The 26722-nt window shown below is 40.8% G+C and overlaps 2 protein-coding genes and 1 long non-coding RNA gene across 5 annotated transcripts; 1 reads left to right on the plus strand and 2 right to left on the minus strand.

The window, feature by feature from the left end:
• The first annotated feature begins 7628 nt into the window (after positions 1 to 7628).
• On the plus strand, positions 7629 to 10166 carry LOC128892367 (uncharacterized). The gene is made up of 2 exons (XR_008461074.1): positions 7629 to 9311; positions 9514 to 10166. It is a non-coding gene; the product is annotated as an uncharacterized LOC128892367 (long non-coding RNA).
• Positions 10157 to 11206, minus strand: LOC128892366 (60S ribosomal protein L34-like). Its single transcript, XM_054152738.1, has 4 exons — positions 11144 to 11206; positions 10909 to 10979; positions 10368 to 10565; positions 10157 to 10295 (listed from the first exon to the last, which is right to left on the minus strand). Exons 2-4 carry the CDS (start codon positions 10971 to 10973, stop codon positions 10205 to 10207), a joined length of 354 nt encoding a protein of 117 aa, XP_054008713.1. The 5' UTR covers positions 10974 to 10979; positions 11144 to 11206; the 3' UTR covers positions 10157 to 10204.
• Positions 11207 to 12007: 801 nt separating this feature from the next.
• LOC128891528 (multiple epidermal growth factor-like domains protein 8) lies at positions 12008 to 26429 on the minus strand. 3 transcript variants are annotated; one of them, XM_054151070.1, is made up of 22 exons: positions 26045 to 26429; positions 25414 to 25728; positions 25158 to 25321; positions 24701 to 24978; positions 24451 to 24635; positions 24052 to 24364; positions 23766 to 23983; positions 23471 to 23704; positions 23113 to 23400; positions 22869 to 23006; positions 19025 to 22785; positions 18530 to 18954; positions 18115 to 18461; positions 17835 to 18040; positions 17488 to 17767; positions 17168 to 17387; positions 17071 to 17094; positions 16657 to 16972; positions 16407 to 16582; positions 16044 to 16294; positions 15590 to 15777; positions 12008 to 15513 (listed from the first exon to the last, which is right to left on the minus strand). In XM_054151070.1, the coding sequence occupies exons 2-22, from the start codon at positions 25616 to 25618 to the stop codon at positions 14662 to 14664; spliced, it is 9069 nt and encodes a 3022-aa protein (XP_054007045.1). In that variant the 5' UTR covers positions 25619 to 25728; positions 26045 to 26429; the 3' UTR covers positions 12008 to 14661. The 3 variants fall into 3 exon arrangements, with proteins under 3 accessions (XP_054007045.1, XP_054007047.1, XP_054007044.1); XM_054151072.1 differs by having other exon boundaries at positions 17168 to 17363; positions 25933 to 26429; XM_054151069.1 differs by having other exon boundaries at positions 25933 to 26429.
• Between the last annotated feature and the right edge of the window lie 293 nt (positions 26430 to 26722).

Consider the following 26722-nt stretch of genomic DNA (forward strand, 5'->3'; position numbering starts at 1 on the left):
AATAGTAGCAGCATCGTCTCGTTAATTGGCTCCGAGTCGAGTAAACTTATGCGCTCCGGTGCACGCAGATGATCGCGAAGACGGCAATAAGCGAGACGCAACGGTAACGCGTTGATCGCGGCAATTAACATTAATTACCGTGATTATTCCTTCCACCGGATACAATCCAGTTGCCCACCTCGCGAGTATCCCGACTAGAATATCCAGAGATGAATTTATTCATCGATGATCGACGTGCCCGATAAACGAAAATTAAGGGAAGAACTCGAACCGTTCCCAGCCGTTCGTTTCAACGTCAGGCTACTGGTTTGTTTCGTTGAAAAATCGAGACTTCTTTATTCCTTAAAATTACATACTTGACCCCTCTAATTCTCTTAAGATTCTCTTAGGTAGGTAAATCGCGAATAATACAATAAATCCATATTTGAATACGGTAATTTATTCCCCAAACCGGGATCACGAGAATGACTCACAACTAGACTGCGGATCTTGATGCATTTATAGGAAATTTGAATGTGCAAGAAACTACAAATTCGAAACAATATGCAAGAATATAAAGAAAGATTGAAAGTAAAGTTCAGGTTATAATATTTGCAGAATAAAATAAATTCCTATTCAGGTTCAATTTTTGTAGGCACGTTCGCAAAGGTTTTATTTTGCATAAGGATCCACAGTCTACTCATAACCCATCGAATCGTAACCCTTAAATGGAGTCTTAAGTGGACGGCGTAATTATTCAACGTGCTTTTCGGCTTAACTTCTCAGGTGCGCGTAGGTACAATGCAGCCAGGTAGTTCAGTGCCTAGGATTACAGAGGATTATCTGATCATGGACCGAGCCTCGTCGTGTCCTTTTCTAGGGTGTACAGTACTGTACAACGTCTGGCTAGTTCGCTACCTCATTTGTTCTGCGGGATGGCTTGTTGTAAGCGAGAACAGGTAAACAGAAAAATAACAGTAAACGTTGTACACGGTGAAACCCAGAAAAGTGGAAAGAAAACAGAGCGATAAAGCTCGTTCGAATCGTTCTCAAATTGAATTTTCCAAACAGAAAGGACTGTAATTCCCGCAATTAACGGCGAAACCTCAATTTAGTAGACAAATAGTCGTTAAACCCCGAGTGTCCACGAAGCAATGGATGACGAGCTCGGCGACCTCTCGATCGTCTAACTCTAATACTTTTTATCGGCACGAGCATGGCTATCGGCTGCGACATTCCCCCTATTTCGATAAAAAATTGCGCTTCGGACAAAAGTAGAAAGTGGTCGTCGTCTCTCATCTCCGCGGGTTCGACGCGTTATCGCGTACGCATACGTGCAATTAGAGTCGCGCTCGCGAGTAGCAATTATCGCTCGCGCGAGCAGAGCGAACTCGAGGTCGGTCGGGCTGTCGGAGGCGCCATAAATGTGCTTACTCAAGGAGAACTATGGGGGATAAGATAAAGAGGCTGCATAATTATCGTAATACCGTATACGTATCGTGAAGTGCGTCGTCGGTTGCGATCGGCCGCAGGAACCATCGCGGCTCACTCACTGACCGACTTATTTAACCCTCGACGTTTTCGTAGAGCGAAGACGGTTTCGATGGTGTCATACACCCGGTGGCCTTCGAACTTATTGAATTCGATATCTTATGGAGCCCTAAAATAAGCCAGAACCAGCTTTTATGTTTATTCTTTACGCTTGGAGTACGGCTGGAGTATGAAGTGGCACACTTTGAGTATGGCTGTTTCAACACAAATAGATCTAGGGAGTTAAAATTAAAAAATTAGGAAAATTGTGATTGTAGTTTACGGAAGTCCTAGGGGCATTGATAGCGGTTTAAAAATTCGGCAAAAGTATGTATTTTGAAGTTTAACGTGTTCAGTTTGAGAGTCAGGTGAAAAACAAGTTACCCTGGTATTCATTTTAGTAGACATAATTAGTTTTCCTCCGTTGGTCTTCGTTTCATTATTATTCGACGTGACGATCGTTTCCATCGGGGAGACAATTCCTTACCTCGAGGAATCGCTATTATACGTACCCCTTCGATAGAACGCAATGCAGTCCGGGGTGACCATTTTTCATCCACTGTTCTCGGCAGTAGGAAGAAAAAGTGAGCAGGTTCGGAGGCGATCGTGGTAACGATGTTTCGCGTCAGGACACGAGAGAACGCGGCCCTCGTTCTTTTGTCAGTTTGCTCGCTGTCTCCCAATGAAATATACTTCCTCCCCCTTCGAGGCGAAACGAATGGATCGTGATTTCGGACCCAGCGGACGGGGCCTCACCGATCCTACCTCCATTGTTACCCATTGTCGCGGTTCTTCGAGGGCCAGCCTCGTCGAGACGTGACGAGGCGAGGCGAGATCTCCGTCGCCCTCCGCTGCATAAACGAATAAGGGTTCGCAGAAGAACCGACCGATTCTAATCCCGAAATCCGGTTCCAAGCACCGGATTGTCCCGCGTCGGTCCTCCTTTTTCGTTAACACGGGATTCAAGAGCCACGAACACGAGCCACCACGAGGAACGTTCGCCTCCACCGCGGATTAAACGGCCGACCCTGGACACCTATCCGAATTCCCTTGACAATCTTCCTCGTCCATCGACCGACACCGACCGCAGGCGCCCTGCGACAAGGTACCACCGCGACCAACCAAATCGTAGTCGTCTCGAATACAGTAGAGCTCCATTTATAATTGGATAGTTCATGTAATTGGAGTTCACCAATTTCCACGAAGTTGAACATTTCTTGTTCTTGTGTATAAAAATCCATTGGTTAAATGTCCTGTGTCGGTTATTCTACACAATTAAGTTCAACTAAAGTTGAACGAGTTATCTCGACAAAATTGAAAGCAAATACCTTTTGAATCTCGCAGTAGACTTTAAATATCCTAAAGAAATATAACAAACGTTAAAGAAAACGGTATACAGGTCTGGCAATCGTGCACGACATTTTTCATGTGAAATAAAAGGAACCATTTCATCCTAACGTATTACGATTGCTAAAATATTATGATTGCCCTGATCTACCTTCTCTGCACATGGATTACTCCATTCTTCCTCCTCTGAAGAACCAATATGGTAGAGGGAACGTTTGCGGTTCTTTCGGTGTCGGTAATTCCATTGGAGTGGAGATTATTACGGTCCACGGATCCTGCTCGTCTCGTCCAAGTACCCACGGAGTGGCTGGTCGAGAAATCAAGAAGCCTTTCGAAGACGGATCATAGGATCAGGGAAACGCTCGTAGGCTCGTCTCGAATATCGTTTAACGCTTTCTCGCCTCCTCCAGTTTTTCTGGACCCGCCTCACCCATCGACGAGAAAATAAAACACGCGCAACGTACAACAAAATTGACGAGGGGAGATCTGAATAGTCGTTCGACTAGAGAGATGTACAATAAAATGTTTTCCGCGCCGTTTAAAGTAAACGATCATTTTCCCTTTTTTTTCACAGAAACGCAAACGTGCCACCGAATACATTATCATTCTTAGAGGATTACTGAAGTATAATTTGAGACGGAGATTACAGTTTTAGAAAAAACTGCGATACGTTACACTTGCGACTTTTCGCTATTCGAACACAAAATATTTGCCGCGAACAGGTAGCACGTTCAACATTAGTTAAGCTTGCATTCGACCGGGTAAAATAATAAACGCAAAACATTTAACCAACGGATTTCTATACGCAACAACACGAAATTTTCCTATCGTATGTATACTTTCGTCGAGTCTTTGTAAATAGTACGTGAAATATCTCACGGTTGTTACGTACATTTTCAACGTCGTATTAAAAGTATACGGAAAGGCTCGTCTCGGCGACGGTGTTTTCATAATCGAATCTAAAACGACTAAAACGTGCAGGAGTTAAAGAAAGAGAGAGGAAGGCGTGTATGGTCGACCCTGGCTGGGCCGAAAATCCCAATCCGTTTGGCGCCAGTTACGAGGGCCATACGGGCTGGAAGTATATTTCATTCGGCGGACCGACGTCGTACGGAGCCACAAAAGAGCGAAATCCATGTCTGGGCCTTAACGTGCCGTGGCGTCCGGAGCTTTGGGTCAGTCTGTGCCTCTCCGACCACATCACCCTCGGTTCTATTCAACCGCAAGATCGGCTTCAGGCTCGTGCATACCCACTTTCGACACCCTGCTCCTTCTCCTTCCAGCCGGACGCGCCTGAAAACGGGTTATCTGTTAGATAAACGATTAAAACGGTGCTCGCTACCGGTCGTCCCAACCGGAACGATATTAAACCACGGAAACTCTTAACCCAATTGCATCGTTGGCTATTTTCTTGGTCATTATCATCGGAGGGTATTTCTGGTTTGTTTCATTGGAAAATCGATCTTCTTTATTCCTTAAAATTACATACTAAAACCCTCTGATTATAGAGGGACATCGCCTCTATTTATAGATCGAATAGTCTCTCGAGGATATAACGTATACGAATGAAATTCGTATCAGATGAATATCGATATTTAAAGAATATATATAACATAGACAAATTTGCCGATAAAACGATACTTTCCATTATTTCGTCGCTGTACCACCCTACCAAACATGCACAAGGGAAGCTTACTGTCTCGAGACACATCTGTTTACCAGACCTAGACATTTCCTCTGGTGGACATAGAGACCCCTTAAAACTAAAGTGCCGGACCTGTACTTCATTCCAGTCGTAAATCGTGCTCCGCTCCAACTACGGTTAGTACTACATCCGAACGGATAGAAAATTATAGATTAAACGTGCCATCGAAGAGGGGGCAAAAGAATAATTTCCCCTCGGCTTGTACGTTGTACCCGGTCAAGTGGCGCGTCGTTCTTAACAGACAACGTTTCTTAGTCGAGATTAGTCGGTAGGACAGCACATTGGATAATCGATCGTAATTGCGTCTATTTAGCAGCGGTACCCATCGCTCGTTCCTCGTGTTCGATCCACGGCTATCATCGAACGTCTCCATGGGAAGACCAACGGAAATCCGCGTCACCAAATTACGTCTATAAATCACGGCATGACCGCTGATTTCCAAATTGCCGCTCCCCTTTGTCCCCCCCCATGTTGACTACAACCTAGCACGAACGATTACGTCGCTGTTTGCCTATGCAAATTTTCGATTCCATTACGCGACCTCCCGTCTCGTCCCCTCTTCAAGAATTTCGCTATGTATTCTTAGGAACTTCTCGCTGGTTGCGACCCGCGACCTTTAGACGATGCTCCTAAGTGGCGCCTTCTTATAATTGCCTCTTCAGGCCACACTCCTCCCTTAGTTCTGCGATTTATTAGCGCGCCGCAAAAGGAACGGTCGTTTTCACGTAAATTCAGTTTCGATCCTGAAAAGTACAGAACTTAATTAGTTATGCAAGGATTTCCACTGAGGAATAAACGAATGAATTCTGAGATTTCGAAGAAAATTAATTTGTAATACTACCACAGACGTTGGATCGTGCCATTTCTAATTGTATAGACACAAAATTTTATCCTCGTGTCGTTCATTCGTTTATTTAAATTGCGTAACTTATTATACAAAGTTATTGTCTTTATGCAAAATAAAATCTTCGCGAACGTGCCTACAAAACCAGAACCTAAATAAGAATATATTTTATTCTGGAGATATTATAACATGAACTTTACTTTCGATCTTTTTTATATTCTCGAATATTGTGTGCATTTTGTAGATTCTTGCACGTTCAAATTTCCTATAAATGCATAAATATTCGCAGTCTACTTATTACTAGCTTCTTCTCATTCTTCTTATCATCGTTTTACGTGACTCCTGCATTGTTTTAATACTATTTGCAGTATCTTTTACTCATCTCTTCTCATCTATCGCGCCCCACTGGCCCCTATCTACCTCGGGGGTTGCTAAGCCCGTACTGTATAGACAACCTCCGAGGGCTATCCTCGTATCGTTCGTATTTAATAAAACAACAATCGAGCGAAGTTTCGTTAAAATTCCATATTAAATGAATCCACGAAACAACTACGCCGATTGCTCGAAACTTTCAGATCGCCGAAAATGTCGAGTTCAAAGGGTTAATTGTTTAGGAAGTTCGAGGTAAGATTTTTACCGCGAAAAGAAAAAAAAAGGAGGAGGCAAGGACACGGAGCGAAAATGAATTCGCTCGATTAAGCGCGTAAGAGCGGACTACCTGCAGCGATAACAGTTTCCTTTCCTTTCGGCCGAGGGAGACTCGTATGCTCGGCCAGGATAACGATATCTTTAGAGCCTGCTTTTATCGCTAAAAGTCAGGTGTGAATTGGGGCCACCGGTGCCCGATCAAAGCGAGCTCGCCGACCCTCTCTCGTGGCTACGATTCGAAAGCAGCGCGGAAGGGAGCTTAGGAATAGAGAAGGAAACCATCCGAGTGATCAATGTCCCTCCTATCTGCCTACCGACAAATTGGAATATATCGAACTTTAACTCGTCGACCAACGATTACTCTTTCTCTCTCATCCGGATCGCGTTCCGCGAAAACGGTCGCGAGCGATCGATTCGCCGAAACCAGCTGGACGAAAATGATTAAGAAGGAGCTTCAATGTTGTCTTGAATGAAGAATAAAAACTCCAGATATGTTGACGAGTGTGTACCGTGCATCGAGAAAAAGAACTCTGGAAGTTATACAAAGGGTGAGAACTAGCGCCACCTACGATTCGTTGACTTTCACCCGCGTGGAACACTATTTATTTCGTGTCGTTTGCATTCGACTGACAGTTCAACCATATCTTTTCTTTTCTTTCTTTGTCTACAAATATTGACATTTCGAACTGAAACCTTATTTTTGTCAGAATAGACTTATACCTTATGCCCTTCCGCTGGTTTGACGCTAATCGACACCACCGCGCCTCGCGCCCATCGGTATCGCTCGGAAATTAATACCAGTCTTCCCACGCGCTGCCTCTTACACGTTTACCCATCACACGGTGTCGTCCGCTGTCTTCGAGACTGCCGTGAAACTCGATTTGCATCCGATTTTAATCGCGCGTGATGCAACCACTCGAGCTTAATAAGCTAATGAACCGGTGGCCGCCGTATTTGGACTGCCCACCCGTAACGGTCGTCCGTCGACCTGAAGCAAGCGACTTGGTCTTTTATTAGGTTGTCCAGAAAGTTCGTGCCAATTTCTAAGAAAAATTCGAAGGTATATAATATATATACACGTATTTATTGAATTACATAGGTGCCATTTTGTTCCACAACCTTTCCACCTTTTAAGGGATGTGTACAGGGTGTCCCAAAACTCGGGGAGGAGCCGGAAATGGGGGGTAGCTGAGACGATTCTGAACAACAATTTCCTTTGCAAAAATGTCGGATGGGGCTTCGTTAAGGAGATATTAAGCGAAAACCCCGACCAATCAGAGCGCGCGTAGACCGTTGGAGCGGCCGCGGTAGCGTAGGCTACGCGCTGGTGACCGCGCTCATTGGCTACCGCGAGCGCTGCATCGGCATCCTCGCGCACTGATTGGTCGGGGTTTTCTCTTAATATCTCCTTAACGAAGCTCCATCAGACATTTTTGCAAAGTAAATTGTTGTTCAGAATCGTCTCAGCTCAAATAATTCATATACGCATCTTTAAAATTTCCACGGTGAGTAAACAAGAATTCATTCTTTCGATCTAATGAATGCACTCGATAAATAATTCTCTCGAGTGTAAGCGTGTGGAAAGGGGTGCGTTGGAGGCTAGCTACGATCCTGGCACAGTTGGTCCTTATTCAGAGACGCGAGAGGCAAGAGAGGACGCGGGGGCCCCGGTATAACAAAGATCCATCGGGACCGGTTTCGTGTTCTGCCCTTTTTTACATTCTCCGAAGGGGCCCCGTCGAGCCGCGGGTGTGAAAACCGACACCCACCCACTTGTTATTTTGTCAAACACGAGACCTGAAAATTATAGGAATCATGCGGTATCGCTGCTCACTCCTGGTGCCCGCTCGCTTCAAATTATTCTCGATTGCACGCTCTCGATGCATTTTATAACCGCCAATTAATCGCGACGTCGACCCCGGCCGTTCCCTGCTACCGGTACACCGCGTTCCCTTGTCGCTTCCAACTTGCGCGATCCACGTTTCGTTCGTCTTTTTTCTCCTCCAATCGCGCGGCCCCGAGTGTCCACTCCACGGCTATTCGTGTTTCTTCGTGTCCGCTGATATCGAACACGATAAGGAACGGCTCGCTATAGAAGGGACGAATGCAGTTTAGAACAATTTTAAGAAATTTGTGGAAAAAACGTGGTTTAATAAAGGTGCTCGCATGCTTGGTATTTTTAAGCGCGTAAATATCACTTCAATTATTACACTGAATCCATACATCGTGGTATAATTATTTCTATTCTTCTTGACATCACTTTGCCTTACATAACCCCTTAATTTGGCTTTGTCCGCGTTATCGTTAGACTGTACATTACATTTACGTTAACCTTGTCTCTTGTACTTTTCTTACCTTTTCTACTTTCATTTATAATTCATTTGTTATCGAACCTTTTTTTTTCTTGAACCACCCCCAATCGTTCCCAACTTACACCTCATATTTTGTGCAATGGACAGTACAACGATATCCAAGAAATTAAAATATTCCGACCCCTTAAGCCCAACTTCCTGAGACTGACGTCAGAACGAGCCCCTTCTCGCGAAATCGTATCCGTTTCGTAATTAGAATTACTAGTATCAAAGTCTCCGTAAACCTGTTTTCGCCGCTTACGATCTTCGATTCCTCGTCGTTTGCTTGTCCGTCACAGAAACGAATCGAATCGTTGCTCCGACCAGGCACCGAATGGGAAATTTAATTCGTTTCCGGTAAGATACATCGACCGAGACACGTAATTACGGGATCGCCTACACGGATGGCTCTATCGCTCTCTCGAGAGCGAATCAAACGCTCGATAACAATCTATCTATGTTAGGTGTACGGAATTTTCGCTCAACCGTGAAATTAGATTCTCCTGCGTCGCTAAGAAGTGCGCTAGATCCAGTTCTTTGAGCAGTGCAACGAAGAGCTATTAATACGCTGTTTCTCTGACGTTTGGTAGAAAGGGTAGTAAAAAAAAAAGAGTAAGTGAAAAAAGTGTGTCTCCGAGATACGATCGTGCAAGCTGCAGGAATATGAAATTTAAAAAAGTATTCGTTTGATCTTCTCGAGAAGAATGTAATTTTTACTCGAACCTTTTCTACCAAACGTTGATGATTTATTATTATATCTGATAAGGAACCTCGTCGATCTGTCGCAATTTCGAAGATAAGAAGACGTATGCAAGAGAAAGCAAATGTTGAAACCACGGTGTCGTTAACGCGTGTGACCGATAGCCGTTAATCGCTGATAGGGAATCTCTGTTGGAAGGATCAAGAGGTAGAAACAACCCACAGACAATAAAACAATAGGAAAAAGAGTTGCTTATAGTTATACGACCTCAAGGAAATAATTTCACCACAGTAATAACAAGTCGATATTAGATGCTTCCAAAGACATAAATTTCCTTGAATTTTATTATTCTAACAATTTCCTCTATCAAGTCGAAATGTTTTGAATGTGTAATATAATATAATTACAGAATGGTAATTGGGGGATCGTAGACGCGAGGCAGTCTGGCGAAACGAAAGTATTTAACAGCCAGCTCGCCGTCCGCATTCTCAGGTGACAAGCTTTTACGGCGCTCACCTGGACCTGGCTGGGGCATTTCTGCGCCACCGTGGAAACTATAGCGCGCCATATCGCTACATATATGTACATTCGTCGTTCAGCAAATAAGGGACTTGTTAAGTGCACCGAGGCTGGCAAGTCACGCCGTCCTGAGACGGGTTTCGCGCACTCTTTGACCATAAGGGGAACACAATACTTACCTCTTATCTCTGCATCCTGTACTTGCAGCTGGAAAGTATAAAACTGTATCGAGAGAGCAAATGCTCCGTGCTAGTAGCGCTCCATTTGTTACGATATATCTTAATATTTAATCTGAAGACCACTTTAATGTCTGACAGAAATTTACTGTGTTTAGAGGTAATTCAACGATAAGCCATTCAGGAAACAGTATTTATGCAATGTATGAACTGCATACAAGTCTAAACATTAGAACGTGTCTCCTCTTAAAATAGAGATGCAATGATATAGGGACAAAACTTTGTAGTATGTAGATGGATTCTATATCTAACATAAGGAAAGTGTATATGAGCAACTTTGCAGAAATAAATCAGGTGTTTTGTGGTTTTATAGATATTTTATTTTTATTAATAAAAAGCAAAAAATTACTTCTCCGCCTTCGTTTTTGCGATAGCTTGCGCTTTCATCACCTTAACAACGATTTTCTGTTCTTCGATCAGAAAAGCACGAACGATCCTGAAAATATAATGGAGTGAATCAGTTTATGTAAACATGAATAGTATAAATGTAAAGGGAACGAAGGCGCACCTTTCTTTGACACATTTGTGACACAAAACTCCACCATATACACGTTTCACTGTCTTCTTACGCCTGCACATTCGTGACCTCTCCATAGGCCTGGCAGGCTGGATACCTCTGAGCTTGTCTTTGCACTGGCCGCATCTGGGGATCTTTTTGGGTTTCTTAAGGTATTGATATACTAATTTTCCACCAGGAGTGCGTACACTGAAAGAAATAGATATCCATTACAAGATTCCTGAGCACCAACATTGTCAGAACATACTTTGGTATCTTTAGCATATAAGGTGTTAAAAAATCGATAAAGTGACAAATTATTAGTAATAATGTAGCCTTGGATTACAATAAACCAGAACATGTTTACTTTGATCGTCGAATACACGTGGGCTCTATGTACATTAGCAGTAAACCAAAACATAACCTCTAACGAACGAAATTTAATATTTCTCTCGGTAATAAAGAAAAAATTATATGTAGGTAATAGTGAAAAAATAACTTAAAAAGCACATAAATCATTGCGTTATTCTACGAAGCATAGTAGATCACTTACACGCGTCTCCTGTTGCTTTTTGTGTTGTATGACAAACGTCGACGATAGGTTAGTCGCTGCACCATTTTGGTCTGTAATTATAAATATTTTCGTTAGAGAAGAATGCTTTCACATATTACAACGAATAATATACTGGAAGAACACAGATCTTAAAACAACTATAGAATCAATTCCATCTCTAACGATTGTTGTAAATAATGCGGATTACTTAAAACTAGGTTAAAATCGAACAAACCTTTTTCAGGGCCAAACGGAAAAGGAAGCGGTTAAAGTGAAAAAACTTGGTTCTACGCAGGCGTATACGGTTGTAATCCTAGTGGCGCCATCGGTGGTAAAACGCGCAAGTTTGTAGTAATAATAGTTCCCATGGCTGTTGATAGATGACAGCACTATACTATTCCAGCACAAGTGGCGCCATCTACCACAAGAAAGGGAACTATTTTACGACAAACTTGGGCGTTTTCCCGATAGAGGCGCTGACCATACTCCGAAAATTAGGTCCACCCTTTCACCGCTAGATGGCGCCCAAAAATTAAAAAATTGATTAAAATATTAATTTTTGTTTATAATAATGCAATAATAATATGTATTTTCACCATATTGGTTAACAAAATAATGTAAAATTTAATATTAACCTACCTTTCTCTTCTCATCACGTTCATCTCTAGTCACGTCCTCGTTTTCTTATGCATATTGTATACATTTTGCATACTTATTTGTTTGTCAATTAATTATATCAATTTTCAAAGATGTATAAAGTAAAAATAACGAGCAAATGACGAGCATGAGTAAAGGGTATCTTTCTTCAAAAGAAGAAAATAGACTTTATTTTAAAAGATATTTCTCCAGGTCTCTTTTTGTGATTAAAATACAATTACTATGTAACAAGTATAATTACTCGAATATTTCGAACTCAGTTATCATAGAATAAACGAGAATCAAATTAAAGCAATTCTTATACAACGATTATTATGCTCAATAATATCTAAGAATTTACCGTCGATTCCTATCGTTATGTAACGTGTAAAGGGTTGCAAATGGTGAAAAAATGATAATAAGGAAGAATTCGTATTACAGGATTTCATGACAACTTCACGAGTGAAACCCAATTTTACACACGTTTATTAAAGCTTCCTCAATACAATTCATTAATCTTCATTAGCACAACCTCATTATTCCTCCCAACGATAGAAATAAATCCACGATGCTGGGCAAACCTTGGCAGGGATGCTGACACCAACGTATCTCACAACCTTTTCTTTACACTTTTATAAACGACAGTGTCTCGACGTGTTACAAACATTTCTCAACGCGATGCAATGCCGGCATTGGAAGTTATCGCTTACATTGAATGCAATGTAATAATTATATATAAAATAGAACATTTTGGAAATAACGCTCAGATCTGTACAATCGAGAAATTACACATTCATCGTGTATACATAATATGTATATATATATATAATATATATCTCTATTACGTAAAACTATGTAAATGTACATACACGTTAGTTTGCAACCTTAAATATGAGTTTTACAGACTGTCGCGCAAACCACGCGTGCGAGTAATTAGGATAGTTGGTCGCGTGAAGGTAAATAAACGTACAATTGTAAACAGCGATGAAAATGAAGAAAGGACAGAAATATGTTGTAGAGAGATGAATTAGTAGAGTTTTCGGAAGATAATAAAATCAACTGTCGTCGAGATGTACAATGACGAGACTCGTGAAAAAACAATAGACCTTGAGATTCAACGGACAGAACGTGCTAAATTGCCGTATGGACATGCAACAATTGCTCAGTGTATCGTTATTCCTAGTCGAGGAAAAACAGTGCATTCTTTCAATACTATAGATGGCATACGTAGAATGCTTCCAAAAACGGTACGAGCATTTTGCACTGTACTCGTAGAATTTGTTGAAAAAGGACGACATTGAAATTTTTGCGCAAGTAGCATTTCGTGTATTAATACCAATATCGTGGAGTAATGCGTAGTTTTGTATCCAAGAAAACTGCTTGGACGATACATTGCTTTCTATACGAGTACAGTGACAAATATTCGGATCGCGTAACAATTACTCCAAAAAACATTCTGTACAGAATATATTAAACCTGTTTGTTACCGCATAACACTTTAGCAAAATCCCTCATTGGTTATTTACATTTACGTCACTAGGTCGGCCGTAGTATCAATTAATTAGCTTACATTTCACTTAATAGTACACGTTAATATCATTGCATCAACACCCTATTTATATTTTTGATTAATATGTAACCTTGGCTTATCATCTTTGATAAAAGACACAATTTTTCTCGCCACCGCGTTGGACTCGAGACGGTATCCATGATGGTAATACTTAATACTTTACAATCAGGATATACATGCAGTGTCGATAAACGTTCGTAAGTGTGTATCCGGCGTATTTACAACTTTCTCTAATTAATGTCCTTTACGTTTCTATCATCTCTTGCCATAAATAATATATTATTATGCTACGACGTGTTGTTATTCCTCATCAGCTTTTTTTTTTTTTTTTTTTTTTTTTTTGGCATAGGAACCTTTTCGCATTCACGCATTATCGAGCTTCCTTCTAATCAACGATACTAATACTGTTCGTTTAAATTATGCGAATACAATTCGATCTCATTTCAGCAGTCACGATATACCTTCAAGCGTACACGTTCATGACGTACAAAGTGATTCTATCGCTAATTTCCCATAATGGTGGATCGATTTCTAAACATAAGACTGCATGCATTTGTGGAGGAACTAGCAAGAGGATCTCTCTGTATTTATGTACACGTATATCATGTTCGAAAATCACGTTGTTCGCTAACTGTTAGGAAGGAGTACCAGTTGGCGGATTGTTATTACATTTGTTTAATCCTAAGATTAATCCTGATGGTGTCCGGACTGGAGTACTACGTCACATCAAGCTTTATGATTTGTTCCGCAACTGACAATTTTAATATTTACATCGACGGTAATGATAAAATCGCCAGCATCGCATGCTCGATGTAAATGAATATCCCTTTCCGTTAAAATTTGTTCGATATCGTCTAAAATCTTCATCGAAATACGAAAGAAGTATCTGATTGCGAGAATGATACTCGTAGCTGCCTTCTCCCCGTTCGATTATTCCTCGTTAGATAGTCGACTTGGCGTTAGCAAGTAAACACACCTTGCAAATTCGTGCAAGAATGATTGGGCAAAGTTTCGTAAAACGACACAGTAAAATTCACCACTTTCCTCCGAAAGTAACCACAAAACGTTCCAAGACACAAAACCATGTCCGGTTCACATAAAATGCGTCTACAAAAACGTGTAAATCACGGATTAATACATAATTACAGATTCTTATATACAAACATACAGTCTCGTCATGGAATGGTATGACAATATATTATCACCTAGCTTAAATACCCTTACAGTTGTTTCTTTGCAACTATATAATACAAGATTATACTAAAGATTCGTATTACTGGCGAATATTGAACGATGTCGACGATGGTAGAACAAATGATAAACCTCGTTAAAAAATTTGATCTATGCGATGTAAAAAAAAAAAAACATTATCTCTCAATTCGTGTAACGATAATGCACCAAACGACACGAACCGACGGATAATTAAAACGAACGATGAGATCAACGAAAACGATTCGCAATGGTAAAGAATAAAAATGACCGTCTACGTGTTTCGAGAGCTTTAGCAGACTTAAAGATAGAGGAAAGAAATTCCTATTGAGAGAGGCTCAGTTCAACGCGTGACTGTTTCTACGTCTTAGGAACACTCTACTATTGACTGGATAAACTCTGGTCAATAATATCAACGAGCTGCCCAGAGCCAATTTAACAGGAGCCTGTCGACCACCTGGTAATCTGATGAAAACCGTGGCCACAGCCGCGACACCGTCATCGGTTGGCTCGACTGCTACCGGTCTAACGTCACTGTGAAAGCTAACTAATTTATTACGTCTATTTTTTCGCTGAGGTGAGCTCGGACTACAATCGTTACCATTTCGATCGTAAATGATGGTAGCCGAGGCGAAAGGTCTCTTAGCCATATGCAACATTTCGACAACGTGTCTTCTTCGCGCTCTTCGAACATCGGCTGCCTGTTTTGTCTTCCAAGCGACCACGCAACCAGCTAGGAATAAAAAGAAACAAGAAAAGAACACCGAGAAGAAGACGAAGAGGTCGATATGCAACTGATCCTGTCGGAAGAAAATCATTCCATAGGCAGCTCGACCACTTATCTCTGGATGTACGGGGTCGATTGCTCTTAACGCGATGTGAAACTTTGTTTGATGGAGTTCGTGTTTATCCTGTGGCAAAGTTAACACCAACCGATTAGTGAGGTTTCTGACGACTAACAACGTGTTCCTCTTTTCGATGGTTAAGAAAGTAGCCAGACTTTCCGCGTAGCGTTCCATCACGATGTATTGAGGGCCGGTATTCCAATCTGGTTCAGTAGTAGTACCGTTAGATGTAAATGCAAATGTATTATCTGGATGGAATTCAACTATCCTCATTCGGCTACCGGTGTGCTCGTCTGACCACATGTGAGAATCTTTCCGCCATACGAATCTGTTGTCCAATTCAACCTAAACATAATTAAAGGTTAATATAAAACTTAACATTAAATGTTTCACAATTGAATAAATATTTTGAAAAACGTACGTCTTGATAGCCCGTCGTGGAATTTAAAGTAACGACGAAAGAATCGTCACGAGGACTAAGAAATAGGTCCAAAGCTCCTTGAGTTACATCCACCATGACTCTGATATCGACGTTCATAAAACGCGGCTGCACCATGTAGAATACCGTCTGACCGGGATTCAATGGCTTTGGCTTCAATTTGCACTCGTCTGTAATTGATAAAAAGATGTATTATTATTAGTGTCGTATAAAAGCTTGGAAGAGACAGGTAATTCATTATTGGAGGAGTACGAACCATAAGATCCTCCAGATAGAATAGAATGTTGCAATTTGAGAAAATCGATACTCAGTTAAAGTGCGTAGCGCACGGATAATAGGAATTAATGCGGTAGACAGACTTGTAACTTAATTAAGATGGGAAATTCAGCGGGAAATGAAGGAATATACATCTGTAATTGCTCGTCAAAGTACTCACCTATTAATTTGGAATCAAAGCACATTTTGTTGTCAACTGTTACAGTCTTGTAACACTGATGTCCCATAGTTGGTACACCAGCATAGTTCTCCTTGCATTTACTGCATTGCACCATCCAGCATGGAGGACCACCAGTATTCGTACCCTTCATAGGGCCACTGGTACATGGCTGACTTTCTGTATTATTACCGCAATTGCACTTTTCTCCTGTTACAGGATCGCAAGTGAATCCATGCCCGTGACATTCACAACTGAAAAAATATTTTTTTTTTATATAACGGTTAGGTTTAGAAACTTAGGTAACTCAACTGAACCTCGTCTTTTTGTATACAATACATAAATAAATATTATATAAATACTAACGGTCGACACACATCCCGTAAATCTTCCGTTCCTCTAAAATAACCAGTCATGCATTCGCCACATTTGTCACCTTTCGTGTTGTTGCCGCAATTCACACATTTCGCCTTGGCTACAGGGCCCTCGACTAACTGTTTCTTTAATAAATCGAACGACATTTTGTTGATAGAATTCGGATCCTGCAAATGATTTTTTTCTTTACGACTTATCCGATTTTCGTTTGTGCTTTCGATATGTGCAATAAATAAATTACCGGTACAGTCATGCTTTCATTGATGCAAATTCGGGTATGCCCGTTACAATATTCAAGGCATGGTATACACTGTCCATTGTCCATTGGATTTCCAACGAACAGAGGTAAACACTTGTCACATTGTGGTCCCATCGTATTATTATGGCACTCCAAACAGACGTCCAATTTATCCGGACCTGCGCAATTACTATGACCGTTACACTGGCACTGAATCGAACAATTGGCACCTACGTAACCAAAGTCGCAACGGCAAACATTTGGATCTATGCATGTTCCTCTTACGCAACCTTGAGTACACATTGGCACGCAAATTTTTCTGTAAACAAGATGCATTATGCATATAACAAGAAAATTATAAATTAACACGGGTAATAATTTAGAGCTTTATTTATTTATAGAATATATAAATCTTACCTTCCAAACTCGTTGGATGAGGGCCTGAAATAAATGTAAACGGATTAATACGGTATTTACTTATTATAATTAACATTATAAGAGGTAATAAAATTACGTTTCAGTTTTATATCCGTCGCCGCACATGCACTCGAAGCCTTCCTCCGAATCGAAACACTTTTCACTTTTCGGGGAACATGTATGGTGTCCATTGGTGCATTCGTTTTCTGGAGGGCATCGCACGTAGTGCCAAGAAAATATTGGCTTCGATATTACATTAGGAATCGATGGACTTTTAAGAAATGTTATAACACCTGAGGACAATGTAGTTGTAGATGCTGTAATTGTTCAAAAAATAAACAAAACAAAAAATAAAATTAAAATCAAATAAAAAAATTAGTTCAATAATTTGTTAATCTATCTATTAATAATACTTACGTGCTTCCGTTTGAGGAAACTGTTGATAATATAGCATTTCGCATGTGCCACCAGCTGGATGATCCGCAGGCGCTTCCAGCGAGCCCTCTGTACATATTCCTTGACCAGTCATGTTAGTTGAATTTAAAGAACACCACCCACAGTGGGAGTGCTTTAAACATGTGCTACATTGCTTAAAAACGGAACATGGCTCGGGACAATGATCCATATCAGAATTACGTAGTACCAAGCCACATACACCACCAGCGCAGTAAAGAGGTTGATACGATGGAGAGATGCACTAGAATTTATTAATAGACGGACTTGTAGTATAAGCGTCATTAATTTTCTTCTAACAGTGTGCTTACTTCGTTGAGTTGCGTAGACCATCTACATTCCCGCCATCCACCTTCAGCTCCAGTTCCCTTCAAACAACTTCTACAATCTTTATGATCAACGCATCGTTTCTCGCATTGTGTGCTTCCCTTTTTAATACTCGATCTCTCGAAGATAACATTCGGTACACAATTCCAATCGTATACCGGCTCACCTGTTACTGCAACTCCCACCTCAGCTAATAACATTTGGAAAATGTGTTAAGAACGATTAATGAACGTTAGAGCGATTTAACCAGTTAACGATACTTACAAATCTTCAAGACTTGTCTTGTCCATACACAACCTTCGCCGAGACTTTTACATTTCTCGCAATCGCTAGCTGGACATTGTCGTTCACCGCATTGATTTACATCCATCGCCGACGTTTGTCTGATGCTGCACCTATTTAATTCATCGCAGTCTTTGTCGGACGGTATACACGATCCATCTTGGCAATTCATGCACCATTTGCATACTGGCTCCTCGTTTGTATAATACGGCCACTTTGCTAAACATTCCGTGCAAGTTTTAAAATTTTGACATTTTCTGCTCGCCATCCATTCTGAATTACAAAAGATTCCATTCGATCGTTGGGCCTGAGTAACATTAATATCGCATCTAAAACAGAAATGACTTGTTCTACAGCCATTTTTTACTTATACGTATATATTTATTTAAATTCATACCTGTCATCCTTATTAACAGACACTTCATTAGAAAAACAGAAAGAAGCATTATTCCCACTAATTGTAGTAACAGAACAAAAGGAGCATCCGAAGTATTTTCTGCAAGTTATTTTATCTGTCCAAAGATTGCACAAATCTTCAGGTATGTTTATGAGTGTAACATGACTTTTAATTCCACCGTCAAAACCGCCGACAACGTACACAGCATTAGACTCTGGGTCAGCGTGAGTCATCGCGTGAGCATATGCTGGTGGCGGAGGACTTCCGATTACTTCCATATCCTTTGTTATCAAACGAATCCATAAATTACACGAATACTTGTAAGCGATCAACGAATCAGAAGTATTATGAGGATTTTGGCGACCACCGAATATGACCATGTATTCGTCAGTGGTGACGGCAGAATGAAGAAATCTAGCTTGGGGCTGCAATAAAACGTCGCAATTGTAATCACCTTTCTTCGAAACGACAATGAGTAAATAAATATCTCCTTACCAAACTACTTCCATCGGTGAGATCATCGTCAAACGGTGGAAGCACCGACCAAGTGCGAGTTTTATAATTCAATGCGTACAATTTGTTGGAGATGAAGGTTCGATTTATCGCGTACGTGTATCCACCGAAAATATAAAAGCTGTCCGATTTGCTATGGTATACAGTCGAATGGCCATAAACTCCCAATGGTCCATTTCCAATCGTGTTAATCGTGTGCCAAGTTTCCGTTTCCAGATTAAATTCCCATACTATGTCAAGATATCCGTACTTGGGGCTAAATCCCCCAATCAATAACAGACTCTCCGACTCTCCATTTCTGCGTAAAGTCAACGTATGCCCAGCCAAAGGCGGTGGCTCCCTTTCCAACTCGTCGCGCGTGATTTGTGTCCACTTCTGGTTCTGAAGACTGAACTTCCAGAAATCGCTCAACGTGTTGTTCGATAATCCTTGAATGTCCTCCTCCTTCATCGACAAACCACCGTAGACATATATTTGTTGTCTGCTGTGGACTATTTCAGTCGCATGGAAGTATCTACCTTGAGGCATGGAAGCTTCCGAATTCGATTCCACGGTAATAGGCATCCACGTGTTGTTTTTAGTATCGAACAGTCTGATATCGTTCAAAGGACCGTGGCTAAGAGAATATCCTCCGAACATCCACAGACTACCCCTTCTGTCGGCGACCAATGTATGACCGAATCGCGGCAGAGTTTTTCGCAGATGATCCAAGTGATCTGCCAAATACTCGGAATTAAACAGTTCGGTGAAAACCAATTGATGATCTTTAATTACGATCGAGCAATCGTGTCCACCATATCCGGCTGTGCAAACGCAACGACCATAGCCCTTGTCGCAGATGCCTTGCTTCTTGGACGATGTACAGTTGTTAGGACATAGTTCGATATCGCAATCGATACCCACGAAACCAGTTTTACACAAACAATTCCCACTTCGACATTCTCGATTCCCAGGGCAACTGTTACACGTCATTATTATGTAGCTTGCATTGAATCCCTCCACCTCGTCCAATTGTTTATAGTGAACAGTGAGAAATCCAGACTTGGCTTCCACTGTTACAGGATAATCCGTGCTTTCTGTACAATAAACGCCTAGTAGTTGACTCTGATGACTAGTAGTAGACGAGACAAACTCGGGAAGTCCGTCGTACACGTAAACGCTATTTTCTTGGCAGCTAACATTTATGTCCTCGTGTATAGTAAACTGAATAACACTTTGCGTTCCTAAAAGCATCGTATCCGACGAAAGGTCTGTCTTTGGACTGACTATCCAGAGACATTCTCTCGTTGGCGACTCCCCGAAATGACTTTCCCGCAATGATAATTGCGAGTGTCTGCTACCGAGGCCTTGTCTACCAGCTCCCTCGCCTCCGAGCATGCCACGCGACATACAGCCATAATAACACATTCCACCGTCTCTAGGATCACCGTAATAGCCTTTCTTACAGCGCTGACACATGTCCCCTTGCGTGTTATCGCGACAGAAGCATACACCAGTTTGTCGATCGCAAATGGCCAGATCTTTGTCTCCGTGTTCGTTACAGTTACATTTTTTGCATCCAAGCGACGTTGTGGCATTACCATAGCTGCCCGCCTTGCATTCCTCGCAATACACGCCAGTAGTCCAATCCTGACACTCGTCACAAACACCCGGGCCTTGCACGCAAGTAGAGTGATTGTAACAACCGCAATTCGTTCTACAATCCGGTCCTGTCCAACCAAGGTAGCACTCGCATTTGTAGAGAGGGTCCTCGCTACAACGACCGTTGATGCATTTCTCGTAACAGGTTTTCGTGCAATTCTCTTTACCATCGCCGTTGAAGCCTCTTTTACATTGACAACTGAAACTACCGTGAGTGTTCGTACACAACGCGTTAGGATGGCAATCGTGCAGACCTAAATCGCATTCGTCGACGTCGGGGCATTGTGCGTATGCCCAATTGGATTCATCAGCTTCTAAGGTGCTATTTTGATATTCGTTGATTACTAAGCTACAATTGACGTGAGGCTGATTGAAATCCCCTTGCACGCATACTCCCAAAATAGGATTCTCCAGACTGTAACACCAGCCACAACTCAACGAGTGTAAACAACTGGAGCAATTCGTGTGCCGACTGCAACTTTTGCATTGATCGTTGCCTGTTAAGGATGATCCAGATCTCGCGGTTACTCCCATTAGACCAGCTTGATCCATCCATTCTCTACATAAACCGAACTGGTATTCGGACGTGTATACCGAAAACGAAAAGCACTCTTGCGTGGCTTCGCACCATACGCATCTTCCACGTTCATCCAAACATTGCGTGCAGTTTGACCGCTGTCTACACGGGATTGGACACTGATCGAGACTAACGACAGCGTTAGGTACTCTACCTATTCTTGCGCAACGAGCTTCCTCTGTCCACCATTCGCACAAGTTGCTACCAACGCAGGATTCGCAGGAAATGTAATTAGAACAATTGGCACAGGCTGAAGGAGTGATGGTTAAGTAATGCCATTCGCGAATCGGACTCCCATCTTCGTCCCAATCCATGTCGGCTACGCAACTTTCCGTTTCGTTGATCGAACGTGATAGACATTTATTAATAATATCGCACCAGCCACACGAAGAATCGGTTAGGCAGTGAAGACAATTTTTATATTGATGACAAGATCCGTTTTGATATGGTTCAAGATATTCGAAAGTGAACACCTTTGGGTTCTCGGTTTTCTTGTTATGGGTTATTTCCATTTTACTGGCGTACGCGTAGCTTGCGGTAACCATCCTTTTCGACTCGAAATCTAGTAGATATCGCCCTGGCAACAACATCATTTGATGTCCGTCGGGCCATTTTGTTGGAATGCACTGTGACGTCTCAGCGGTTAAATTCGCGACTAATTCCAATTCTTGAGGATCGTCGCTTCGCGATACGTGCAGGGTTGCGCTGTTGTAACTAACGCAGATCTTCAAGTGCTCTACCGTGCTGTCCCAATAATATTGCGGTGGTCTAAGGAATCCAATTAATCTAGCAATCATTTCACCGCCAAGGGCAGACTCTATTTTTGCCCCCTGCACAGACGGAACGTTGAAATCAACCGTGGTAGCATTAACTATCGTTACAGAGTCTGGCTGACTAAAGTTTACGGGCGGTTTATACTTTAAAAATGTTAATCCTGGCCTTTTATCCATTTCCCGACACTCCTCGACTTTTATAATTTCTGTTCCTTTCGGACCCCACCATCCGGGTATTTGTAACGGCGTGTCGTCTCGGAGACCACAGACTCCGTAATTATCATCTTTGTGATGACACCGCGCATTTTGAACACACCAAGTGCAAGTACCAAGATTTAATTTGTTGGAAACGGACTTCTTTCCACGAGCAGTCGTGCCCCAACCACCGCCAGGTTGACCATGTATTAAACAAGAATGACAATCCCCAAGCGCAGGACAAACGCCTGGACAGCGAGTCGTTTGAAGATTAGTCGTACAATTACTACCAATGGTTCTACCATAACATATCTCGTCTGCTGAGCACCAACCGCATTCTGGATTTGCGGCACACTCCATTAGGCTTTTGTGTCTTGAGCAGATTTGTTCGGGTTCTATGTAATCTTCGTCTCCTGGTGCGAGCATCGGTGGTAGTGTATACGCGAGTAAATCCGCGTTTACGTTTCCGTGATAACCACCAACTAATAACAAAGTGTTTCCGTTGCGCACATCAGCCGCATGCGCGAATACTCCTTGTTGTTTCGGATAACGTGAATCTAAAGATGACATTACAATAAACGTTTTAAAACAAAAGTTACGCTTTACGTAATTTTGATTTAAGAGGTTAGTGTCAGCGTACCTTTGTCATTCAAACCCAATACATCGTGACTTACCCAGGCATGACAGCCCAGGTGATACAGATACATCTGATTATCATAACAAATTTCCTCTTTATTGTGTCTGTGAGAATATCCTCCAAATACAACTAAATAATTCCCTGGAAAATTAAACAAATCGACGATTTATTTACACTTGTTTAAGTAAAAAATGTGACTGAAATGGATCACATGTTTCTTGTAATACTACGTATGAAAAAGCATTACCTATAATATTACAAGTATGAAATGCTCGTTCTCTTGGAACGTAAGTGTCTCGTAAGTGGGCTCTCGGATAGTGGATTTCCGACCAAACTTTTCTGTCGAGTTGAAACACAAACATTCTATCTGATAATTTACTAAAGCGTGCCACGCTAGCCACTACTCCTCCGTAAACTAATAGAGAATTAGTAGCGCGATGGTATACGGTTGAATGTGCTACTACGCGTACGTCTAGTTCTTTACCCCCTCGAGGATGTACTTCCTTCCATCTCTCTGTAGTTGCGGTAGCATCAGCTGAAATAAAAATAAGTTTAATAAAAGATCTTTCTTTATGTAAAACAATAGTTCAAATATATAAACTTACATAAATTCAATTTAATATTATAAAGACTCGACGAAAATTCACCATCGACTGTACTACCTCCGAAAAGATAGATATAATCATTTGCTAAAGTAAGAGTATGTCTTGTCAATTGTGGTGGATAGAACGGGGAGTTTTTAGCTCGTAATGTCCAAATACGTGTATTAATATTGTAGTGCCATAGTTCATTTGACAAAGAACCATCTTGTACTTTTCCACCATATATTACGAAACCATCTGTAATTAATATATTGTAAGTTATAATATTCTGTTACGTTTACTTAGATGTGAAACTGACCGTCGTATCTACAAGCAGCATGACCATAACGTGGACTCGGCTTGGGTAATTCGTCGATCGGTGGTTTTGTAGGCTCATCCTCGAACGATTCATCTACTACTAGCTTCTCATCCATAGGATTGCCAACATTTTGCTCCTCCCAATACAATACGTCACTCTTTGCATTTGCAGCGTGAAAGTCTCGATAAAGATTCAAGTTTTCAAGATTTCTGCGATGTCTAATAAAAAGTAAATAAATAAGTAATATTGAATATGAATTTAATATTTATATCTGTATTTTAATAACCTTGTAGTTTGTGCATATCGCGGTTTTGGATGCCTAGAATGCTTTCTTCGAACATCTTCGTTTCTTTCTATCCTAATTGTACTTTTACTCGTGTCATCTTTCCTGGTTTCTTGACCCTTTCTTTCATGTTCCTTATGTTCTGCGTTTCCGTGATTACGTAAACCAAGGGTGTCATTGTTGTTAATACTGTAGATGACTCTCCAAATCAACGACGATTTGGGAAGACCATATGATTCGTTTGCACCTGAACCTATCCGATCTAATTCAGTAGCGATGAGCATAGGATCTAAGTATTCTGCGGACGAGGTGCCTTCTGTTACAAAAGGCATATGATACGTGTAAGAGATAATAGAACATGCTGTAATTCCTATATTTACAGTAAACGACGTTAGCGCTTACCTAATACGTTACCATAGGCATCTTCCCATTGACTTGTACTAAACTGATATACTTCCAAATCGCTGAGTATATAATTGAGATCATACCCGCCAAAAACGTAAAGAGAATCAGTTTCTTTTATATACACCGCTGTATGCGCTGCTCGTGGTCTTAGTCCACCTTCAGAGTGAGAAAGCCAGTACCACCTGTTCATCATACACAGTTATTTATAAATAAAGGTATGCTTGTAATAGTACATTTGGTAACATACTTGTTGCCTTCTGGATGTGTTTTATGTAACGAGCAAGACTGTCCCGAATATCCGTGATGGCATTGACATCGTTTTAAATCGCATTCTCCACCATAACTGCAATTGTTTGGACAAAGAGCATGGGAGCAATCTCTCCCACCCCAATCATTTTCGCAAAAACAAGTATTATTAATGCATTTTCCATGGTTTGTACAATTATTTGGACAATTTGTGACTGAAAATTCTGCATGGAAACCATCCAAAACATAGTTTGTATCGCTGTACAATAATATTAACATCTGCAAAAAAAAAAAAAATAAATTTAGTACACCAGAAAAATGTTATGGAAACAGATAGTACTGTTACTGTATTTCCTAATGATCACACAATATGAATTATTCATAAAGCTACAATTGAACTGTTTTTCTTGTATCTAGTATCCTATAATTTATTTTTAAAGGATTTCATATTCTCTTACATAACCAGATGATGATGTCACTTGCTGTGGTTCTGTTTTTCCACTAAAACTACCTAAAAGTGGAGATCGAAAGGAATCTCCATCATAAACAAACACATAATCATAACTACATTCTGTTCCCATTGTACGGAAACTTAAAGTGATAAATTGGCGGCTGTTGTTTGCTGCAAAGTATTAAGAACATATTGAATATGAATAGAGTAAAAAACAAAACAAATAATTATAATTAAAATTGTTATATCTCAGATGATTCTACCTTTTATAAGCCATTCACAGTGAGAATCTTGTGTATAATTTGAGCCAAACGGTCCATCGCTAATGATTCCCCAAGAATCAGTAAACACTTTCCTCGTTTTATCACATGGTATTTGTTTTGGAGACGTTTGTGGAGCTAATTTGAAGCCCCGCAATAGGCAACTCCATATAGTAATCCATACTGCGGTGGATGAGACCCACCCCATTACAATATATTTGCCTCAATGTTGCTTGATAAAATAAAGCTCATCATCCGCGTTCATTGGATTATTTATTGAGCAATTATGTTGCAAGGAACTCGTGCAAAGGATCATATCTAAAAGTACATGCTGCATATTAACTTAATTATTAGATATTTATTTACTATTTTATAATATAATTGTTATACTTAGAAAAAGTAATAATATAATAGTTCTATTGAAACAAATAAATCAATAGACTAAACTTAATTTTCTTAAATAATAATACTTAGTACAAAAACAATAGATACAAGAATTCCAATAATGCTACATAAACATACATTATGTGTTATACGTTATACATTGCAAGCATCGGACGCATTGCTCCGTTTCTGCTACAACTTTATATACTCATTGAGAAAAAAGATCATAATATAATAAATATCGGCTCACGTGTATTGTGCTACAAAACTTATGGTGTTCGACAAAGAGGAAATTAAAGGCTGGCTACACTTCCATTGTCGAAACAAAGTCGGGGAACATTCTTTAAAGAAATAAGTGCGACAGAATCTCAGCTGCGATTGAATCAAAACATTATGCACGTACACACACATACACGTCAAAGCAAAATCTGCACTGTGCTATGCTTTGAATAATCGCATTTTCCAAACGCCAGTTGTTTTTAACGCGTGTATCGCTTCTACTGAGATTTAAATATTCTAGCGCGATGCGATAAACGACAAAATAAATACGCTAATAAGAACAGGCAAGAATTATCGCGTAAACTCTGTTCGGCCTCGCCTGTTGACACCTTGACTACCTCTGCATACGGGGTCAGGGTGGGGGGCCCCCACTGGGGGCTCTTCGACCGCCATTAAGTTCCCCTCGTTTCGAACGCGGTCTCGATATTCGAAAGTTTCCAGGGACACTGATTCAAGAAAAACGTCATACTAAGCTGGATAAAGTATAATGCCCTTCAAATAGCAAATAGTAATTAAGTTATATCACCTACAATCCCGATTCGCTAGAATTTGAACGGTGAATTTACATCAAATTTTTGAAATAATAATTGAGAATGCTATTTTATCCGCATTGCCGTGAACATAGAATTTACTTAAAATAAAACAATTC

This window comes from Hylaeus anthracinus, unplaced genomic scaffold (assembly GCF_026225885.1).
Source record: "Hylaeus anthracinus isolate JK02 unplaced genomic scaffold, UHH_iyHylAnth1.0_haploid 12002, whole genome shotgun sequence".
Taxonomy (NCBI): Eukaryota; Metazoa; Arthropoda; class Insecta; order Hymenoptera; family Colletidae; genus Hylaeus; species Hylaeus anthracinus.

Coding starts and splice junctions, on each gene's coding strand:
- LOC128892366 (XM_054152738.1), bottom strand. CDS start 10,973: ATGGTGCAGCGACTAACCTATCGTCGACGTTTGTCATACAACACAAAA. Junction 10,566..10,908: donor AAAAGCAACAGGAGACGCGT/GTAAGTGATCTA, acceptor TATTTCTTTCAG/TGTACGCACTCCTGGTGGAA. Junction 10,296..10,367: donor CACAAATGTGTCAAAGAAAG/GTGCGCCTTCGT, acceptor TTATATTTTCAG/GATCGTTCGTGCTTTTCTGA.
- LOC128891528 (XM_054151070.1), bottom strand. CDS start 25,618: ATGGGGTGGGTCTCATCCACCGCAGTATGGATTACTATATGGAGTTGC. Junction 25,322..25,413: donor CTGTGAATGGCTTATAAAAG/GTAGAATCATCT, acceptor AATACTTTGCAG/CAAACAACAGCCGCCAATTT. Junction 15,778..16,043: donor CTTTGATTCCAAATTAATAG/GTGAGTACTTTG, acceptor TATCAATTACAG/ACGAGTGCAAATTGAAGCCA.